At 37.4% G+C, this 8,474-nt stretch overlaps 1 protein-coding gene across 3 annotated transcripts; it reads left to right on the top strand.

Annotated features, from left to right (window-relative positions):
- Positions 1-1,894: 1,894 nt before the first annotated feature.
- LOC103705283 lies at positions 1,895-8,213 on the top strand. 3 transcript variants are annotated; one of them, XR_005512208.1, is made up of 5 exons: positions 1,895-2,476; positions 5,615-5,662; positions 5,889-5,971; positions 6,821-6,923; positions 7,790-8,213. XR_005512208.1 is itself a non-coding variant. In XM_008788941.4 (4 exons), exons 1-4 carry the CDS (start codon positions 2,395-2,397, stop codon positions 6,613-6,615), a joined length of 411 nt encoding a protein of 136 aa, XP_008787163.1. In that variant the 5' UTR covers positions 1,904-2,394; the 3' UTR covers positions 6,616-6,775. The 3 variants fall into 3 exon arrangements, 2 of the variants coding, with proteins under 2 accessions (XP_038983396.1, XP_008787163.1); XM_008788941.4 differs by lacking the exons at positions 6,821-6,923; positions 7,790-8,213 and adding an exon at positions 6,418-6,775 and having other exon boundaries at positions 1,904-2,476; XM_039127468.1 differs by lacking the exons at positions 5,615-5,662; positions 6,821-6,923; positions 7,790-8,213 and adding an exon at positions 6,418-6,775 and having other exon boundaries at positions 1,896-2,476.
- Positions 8,214-8,474: the final 261 nt, after the last annotated feature.

The following is an 8,474-nucleotide window of genomic DNA, read 5'->3' as shown; positions in this document are numbered from 1 at the left end:
AAATGTTATCGAAACAAAGACAAATATTCTAGAACTTATAGTAAATAGAAAGATACCCGAAGAACATTGTATGGTTGAATGGTGTCCAGCTAACAAAGGGAGGTAATTGAGTGCCTAACAAATAAGGGTTAGAATCTTTAAATTTTCATCATCAGTTTATGTAGACAAACCAAACTACCTCTAAAACCAAGTAATCTGTCAAGATCGAAAGTTTAATTTTTTTTCCAAGAAATCAAGTTGATTCTATGATTTAAGATTCTTTTGCACATTAAAAAGCACAACATCTATTATTAGAATATTTGTTCCTATATAAGATAAGCATTGCTCTCTTTCACTATATAGTATTGGATGCATCTTCGTCATGCATCTAACTCATGAACTAAAGCAATTTCTTAGAACTGACCATAACAATAAATTAAAGATTACCTTGGGTTTCTTCTCTGTTGGTTTTCGATGTGTAATGGAGGAAGGAAAAGTTTTCCCCAAATTTATTAAAACAAGAAAGATTTCCATGTATAGAGGGGTAGAAATTATAAGAAGATACAAGTAAAAGATATGCTGCAGCGCAAGGCAGCAAATGGTTGAAAGCTAGTAGCAAAGTTTCAGATCCTTTCTTAGTCTTCAAAGAGCACAGCTTTCTCCGCAGCTGGAACTAGAGCAATTTTGCCTGAACCAACGTGACTAGGGAAATTGCCAACCTTGAATTCCTCTCCTTCCAGATTTGCCAACCTTCCAAATTACCTTAAGTTTCAAGTTTTCTTTGCTCACCAAGTAACCAAATGTAATGTTTATATCGCTCTGTTTCTTTTCTTATTCTCCTAGCATGCAAGCGCAAGCATGATTGATGAGGTGAAGGGTTCGGGTTATATCTTTTGCATGAAAAAATGATTCACCTTCTTTCATGACGTCAAATGTTGGATTGTGCAATGGCCACATAAGATCTATGTAGACGGATGAAAGAAAAGTTCAGAGTGCTTTGAGATCTATTTGAGATGCGATCCAATAGTTGACGTCGTAAAAAAGATCAATCATCATCTCGCACCAAAGATACAACCCAAACTCTATGGGCTCGTTTGGTTCGCAGGAAGCATTTTTCCTTCTAGAAATATGATTCCTGGAAAATATATTTCTAAAAAGAGAATGCCTAGGAAAGTACTTTTGGCATGTTTGATTGACCATGAAAAAGTGACAAATTTTCAAAGTGTTTATGTTTGGTTGACCATCCACTTTTCTGGAAAAGTTATGTATAATTTCTATTATGTTCTTAATAAAAATTAGGTCTTTAATGCTTCTTTATTGCTTCTTTAATACTGAAGGATCTTTTTGGAAAAAAATAAAAATGGAGTGATTCCCGCCTCATGAGAAAATAACTTTCTCATGTTTCTCATGGAAAAGACTTTCCCATGAAATGTGGGAATCATATTTTCATGGGAATGCAACTTTTCCGTCTCTCTCTTTTGAAAATTCCAACCAAACAAGAGGCATCTCATCACTTTTCCGTTGACCACACTTTCCTCTCTTCTTTTCCCGCGAACCAAACGAGCCCTGTGGTGGAACCACAATATATCCAATCCAGTCCTTTTATACAATGAGTTTGAGTCTTACTTTATGACCTAGCCTTGATATTTTAAAATAAATCTAACCCAATCAGCTCTAGATAGCTCCAAATCCTAACTCATCTACACCCGTGATTGACATTATACCAGAGTCTAAATTTGTGACCCAAACCAATTTCATAAATGTATTATCTTTAGTGAAGGCTAGGTCTGGCAGGCCAAGAGTCTATATGACCCACTTAAAACCTTCCAAAAGGGAGCATTCACAAGTTGCAAGCTTTATTATATCATGACTGTCTTCTGATGATGTCCCAATCTCTTAAGAAGTTCATATATTTCCTACCGTTCTGGCTCTGAAGTGGTCCAGTGACTCCAGTCTAGGAAAAGAAAGAGCAAAGCTAAATTGAGAGGCGCGTATGGCCCGAGTCATTACTCCAAGCTTCGCAGCTTTTGTCTGCGAGCCCCTCCGAGCTTTGGCTCGACTTCCACCGCCCCTCGCATTGAATTCACTTGGCTTCCTCTCACACCGACCCCTCTTTTCCTCTCTCTCTCTCTCTCCATTTCTATAAGAAATACCCAAAGGAGAGAGCAGGAGGAAATGGAAGCCAACTATCACGGATTTCCCGCTGGATCTTCGAATTTTCTGTCCGTGGTGACGGAAGGAAACCTCTTCCTATCTCTCTTCTTTTCTTCTTACCCTTTGTTCCCTGTTTTCCTCTGTTCAACTCTCTGTATGGGCTCTTCCGTTATTTACGAGTCTGGAATGATCGTTCTTGGTGAAATCTAGAGAGTAAAGATCGAATCTTTTGGGTTGGGAAGTGAAGGATCTGAGGAAAAGATGAGAACTTTGGGATTTTGGATTCTGTTTCTTGCCGCCGGAGCGGCTCTGTCTTTGAGCAGAAGTGGCGGCAATGTTGGAGGTATTTTCTTCTTGCCTTTGATTTGTGTTTGAGTTGTTAAAAGAGTCATCTTTTGCATTTCTGGTGTTTGATATTATGGTTCTTCCTGTTGGCTTTAGACAAGCCTAAGTGCCATAGAAGTGGAAAGAAAAGAAATGGATTATTTTGCTTTTTCTCTCTATTAGCATGTCGTTGAGATGTTGCATCATTCGGATTATGTTAGCTCGTGGCCTCAGTGTTTGTGTCACTCGTATGGTGCCTTTTGAACACCTAAGATAAGTTGGGATTCATTTAGTTATAGACTGTTGGAAGTGAACTTAGTGATACATGAATGATTAGTTTTGTGGCACTGCAAGATCCTATTATGCTTTCATTTCCATGAACTATTATCAGAGAAATATTTTCATTTGAGGTGCAATGCTAGACTTATTGACTATGCTCTTTGGTTGTTAAGGATTGGTTAGTTCTTTTGCTCTGACATGTTTCGACTGTGTAATTTTCTACACAAACTTCGACATGGAAAGCTTCGCTTATTAATTCGAGGTTTACTAATAGCTATTAATTCATGCAACCAGCTCTCCTCCCCAACCCACTTGGGCCGGCTCGATCTTGTTTTATGCACATGCAGACCATTTTACGATATGGAAAGCTCTATCTTGGTTGGCTTTCTAACCTTTCTTTAACATATGGATTTCGAACATTACTTTCTGGTTTTACAATGTGGTAACATACTGATGTTATTGCATTTTTTACCACCGGTGGTAGGTTTGTAATTTCAAGGTGGTGATCATAGTGAACTCATGGAACAAACTGCATCCTAAAGTCTTCACCTTTTGAACAGTTAGAAGGTTAATTTTTTTTAATGCGGGAGATTTATGGTCGTGTAGAACTTAAACCTATGGAGTATGATGAATATGGATTAATTCTTGATTGGACTAAAATTTATGAGGAAATGAATTCAATTTTGTTTTAAAGAAAAGTGAAACTCATGTTCATACTTGGTAAAAGAAGGTCCAATAGAATAAAGAGCTTCATCAAAAACAAAATTAAAATAAAATCCATTCATGGGTCTCTGTTAAGGAGAATCATGAACATAACTTTCAAATTATTATCGATTTTTTGGGTCAAGCTGTTTCTTAGATTCCAAGGCTCCTGGCCTGGAATTTTTTGAAATAATTTGACAGACTTCACTATTATGGCTATGTTTGGTTGCTGAGAAGGTGAGGGAAAGATAAAATTAGTTAGAGGGGAATCTTCTTTTCCATTATTTAGCAATGAGATGAAAGAAAATCGGAGAGAAAAACAAGGAAAAAATAAAGGACCAAAGTCTTGTCTAAGAGTCTAAAGTTTTCTTGATGAAGCTGCTGTGGTCAACTTCAACTAATGGTTTTGTAGCAACACTTGTCATTAACTTGTAGATGGGAAATATAGCTTTCGCTGAATTGTTTAATTTATTTTATGAAAATATGTCCAACTTAATGCAATTTGGATTCATTTCAATATTAACTGCCAATAACAACCAAATTGATAGATCTTAGGATACACAGGTACTAAAAATTCAATCTTTTGATTGAGTCCATGCAGGGCCGGCTCGGGCCTTAGGCGACTTAGGCGGTCGCCTAAGGCCCCCGACCCACGGAAGGCCCCCATCCCACGGTCCCCACTGCATAGTTTTTCTTTTTTTATTTAATCTGTAGCCTTCTGCCTTTTCCATCCGTCTCCAATAGCTAGAGTCGTAGCTGGGCGCTGGCCTGGGCAGTGGGCCATCAGGAAGAAAGGGATTTGGTTGGCTTGATACGCGCCTGAAGCCACTCTCATCTTTCATCCCTTCTCTTTTTTGGTTTTGGTTTTGGTTTTCCTTCCCTCACATTACTCCTGACCCAGCCGGGCCATCAGGAAGAAAGGGGGATTGGAAATGGACTTCTTGGAGGGTGGAGATTCTTTTAATTTTCTCCTCTCGGTTTCTTCTTCCCTCTTCCCTCCTGGGTGGTACAGAGAGAAAAGGAGGGAGGGGGTTCAATGGCTGCTGTGTGATGTTGCAGTCGCTGCTTGGGTACTCACTTGAAGGGGAGATGGTGGGATAGGACTTTTATTAATTAGATGGAGTGAATTTCCCATAATGCCCCTACTTTCTTTTATAGGAGGCCCCTTTCTGGACAAATTCTTTTTTTTACCTTGGCCATTAAGTGCCATGGGATGACCTTTTTCTATTCTGCTCTTGACGGGGTAAACAGTATTGTCAAGCATTATCTCAGTTATTTAATCAGTTTCATGCCCTTCTTTTAGGATAATTATTTTTCTGTGCTCCCATTGAAGAATTATATTAAATTAAAAAGATTTTTTGTCTGTTTTTGTTAGATTCATGCATCTTCGTTGAAATAGTGTACTTAATAGCTATCTATTTTCATATCATTTTTTAAGTATTTTATATTTATTAAAAAATTTATAAAAAAAAGGCCCCATTTATTGGATTCGCCTTAGGCCCCCAAATGTATTGGGCCGCCTCTGTGTCCATGCATATTAAAATACTGATGCACGTAAAATGCAACTGGGATACATGCTGCAAAGCTATTTTAAGTATCATATATATAATCTTTAAAGAGGGTGCCAGATACTTCTTGATATGCTTGGGGATGACTGGAAATTTTTTCTTTTTTTTCTTTCTTTGGCTAACCTTTTAATGATAGAGATGACAGATAATTAGAGTTTGTGGATATTGCTGTTATTGTGTGGAGTGTAGGCCATTTTATTATGATACTTATTATGCTTTATGGTTGTAATATACATATACATCCATACATATATATATGTGTGTGTGTGTGTGTGTGTGTATTATGATTACTCATTTCTTGTTGTGTAACCCACCTGTATCTTACCCTATATTTTCAAGATTTTTTGTAGATGATAACTACTGATTATAAATCACGTCGATGGATTCTCCATTACCAATGCTCCTTTTAAGATTAGGGTAGACTAGTGGAGCATAAGAGCAAATATTCCTCCACACTGGAGAGCCACTAGAGTGGTAAACTGGGAAAGGCATGAAGGACCACGACCCATATTTCACCCTCATCATAAATTTACTTCAATATACAACATATATGGTGCCCCAGTTGTCATGGATCAATATACTGAATGTGTATTTATATTTAAATGCAGATACAGCCTGTACAAGCCGTGGAGTTGAAATTTCTGTGCCTGTTAAAGGTGTAATGGCAATCTTCCATCTCTTTATTTTTATTTTTTTTTGAAAGCCTTTAAACTAAATAATCTTTAGGCAGGTATTTACTGTAGACATCCTGTCATTCGGTCATTGCATGTATTTGGAGTAAGGAAAATTCAGATGTGTCATAATTTGCTTCATTGTACAACATATATAGTATCCAATTATCATAGATCAGTATACTGATTGTCCATTTATAAGTAAATGCAGATTCAGCCTATACAAGCCATGGAATTGAAACTGCTCTGCCTATTGAAGGTGTAACGGCAATGATTACGAACAGGAAATTGAAGGTATGTTCAGTACAAGCCTCGAAAATTAAGCCTTGGCATATAACTTATTTACATAGAGTCAGGGAAATAAATTAAGCCTTGGCATATAACTTATTTATGTAGAGTCAGGATTGCCCTTTCAATACAAAGCTGAACCTAGCTCATGCTAGCCCAGTGAACTAGATAACATTTTTTGTTTGTTGCCTTGTTAATAGGAAATGGGCTGTCATTGGAAATATCATTTCCAGTTCAAATATATCCTTTGAGCTGGCATAGTCATCGTGCACTCCTAGATGATTTTGGCAGATGCCTATACTGATTTGAGTCATTTCTTGTGGGTGATTTCATGAACATGCTTGTTACCTGACGCTCCATTAGAGTTGCATAGTATTTTTAACAGGGTCTTGTCTCAATATGACCAACATTTATGTGCAAGGTACTAACAAGAAATCAAGCTTCTTTTTCAGGAAAGAAGCTATAGCATCAATACCGCCAAGAGCACAATAGACTTTGGGAGAATAAACCTGGAGGACTACCCCCGCTTTGACCCTGTTCCAAGTTCAAGGGCAGCCATAACAGCTGGGCCAATTGAGCATGGAACTCCTCTCATGCCATATGTGCCACGACCGACGCCCCCTAACCATCCCAAGAATCAGTCTCCTTGATCAAACCTCTGTTTCAACCATTACTCATCATGCTATATCTGTATTATCAACCTGACATTACCATTTTGGTGCTGTAATAATGCTCATGACAAACCAAAAATCCTATAATTGTATGACTTTATGCCGGTACACTATGAAGTATGAACTAATCTTGTGTGTATCTAAATTTTAAAGAATTATCTCTGTTGAATGTAATTTTTAGCAGGATACATGCAACAAATCTACCATATTGTAATTGATGTACGACGCACAACCGAGTACTTGGTAATGGAGGCCGTGTGCTGCAAGTTTTTCCCCTGTCACTCCTGGTAAAGATAGCTGCCTTATTCTCTTATTTCAATGCTTGCTTAACTAGATCCTGTTCTCTAGTTTTTTGTCATCCATCCTATATAGCTGTCGAGGTGCAGATGTAAACACGCTGTTTTATTTTCTTTTTTATGAATGACTTTACATGGCACTCTAGCCTTGGTTTTAGGTGGTGATGACTATTGAGTTGAGAACAAGTTATTTTATTGCTTGGTGTCATACTTGATTCTCAATTAATATACTTGCTAGTCAAGAATGTATCGAAATCTGAAAGAAAAATTCCTGCAGTATTAATTGCAAAGGTTGATTCTTAATTGATGTGGACACGATGTATTTGTTCTCAGCCTTGTAAAGTGGATTAGGGCTATATTTTAAGCAGGATCTTGAAGGGTCTCTTAATTTAGTCATGCGAACATGGAAACTATAAAATTAATCTATATTTATGGTGTCAGAAAGGCAATTTGTGTCTTTATTTCTTTTTTCTTTGTTTTGGGATTGGATTAAGGTCCTCTCACATGTGGAGAGTATTGAGACAAGGCCAGTCGGCATCAATTTCATTAATTTAAATTAATCTTTTTTCAAGCATTGGAAGCTTGAAGGAAATTTGTATAACATAATAATCAGTGTTATTGCATTATTCAAATAAAAAGATTTCTTTCAACTTTATTAATGATCTCGATAATTTTCTTATATCTCTTGCCCTCTTTTGCTACTGCCATGCTAGGTTGCTTGCTATTTCTTAATTTCTCTAGCTGAAGTCAGTTATTCTGAAGTTAGATTAATGATGGAGGTTGGAACCTTTAATTCCTTGAAATTTGAATGCTTCTTTTTTCTCTGATGGAATTGAAATTTGAATGCTTCCCTGCAGAAATGGTTGATTGGGTTCCCAGCTACCTTGACCAAGAAGGGGAGCAGTGACAGAACATGCTGGTGGGAAAGCTAAGATAATTTAATGTTGCTAGTGTTTCAACCAAGATGAGGAGGATTTGGAAGGTGGAAGCCCATCCTAGGGTCCAGGCTTTCTTATGGAAGGAGTCCCAACATAGGGTGTGTTCCATCTCCTCATGCCGAGAGGTTTAGTCCAGGCCCCTTGTCCCAGGTATGCTCAACAAGCACATCAACCAATGCTTTACTCCAGGCGGACTGCAAAGTGGTCAGCCTTTGTCACCCATTGATCAGGTTGTCATCTAATTCTATGGTGAGACAACCTGCAGGGTAAACTGAGTTCAGGATCTGACCACCTGAAAACTGGAATTTTTTACCTAGCTTGGTCAGTTTTAGAAAGCTCGCAACCTGGAGCATGGTAACAATATTCTCTGAATTATTGAAAAATCCTGAATTATCCTCCGTAAACAAATCAATCCAAAACTACTCAATTATTCTCAAATTATATATAAATTTTATGATTAATTGACGAGTTATGACCTATATAATAAATCTCTTTGTCTTACAAACTAATGATACCATATATTGTTGTCGACAACGATGTATCTTTTTGTTATCATTACTTAATCTTGTATCTCCTAGACTTATTTTTAAGTAAATAAGTATTT

This window comes from Phoenix dactylifera, chromosome 6, assembly GCF_009389715.1.
Source record: "Phoenix dactylifera cultivar Barhee BC4 chromosome 6, palm_55x_up_171113_PBpolish2nd_filt_p, whole genome shotgun sequence".
Taxonomy (NCBI): Eukaryota; Viridiplantae; Streptophyta; class Magnoliopsida; order Arecales; family Arecaceae; genus Phoenix; species Phoenix dactylifera.
Note: the sequence above shows the minus strand (reverse complement) of the source record. Positions and strands in the feature narration are given on the sequence as shown.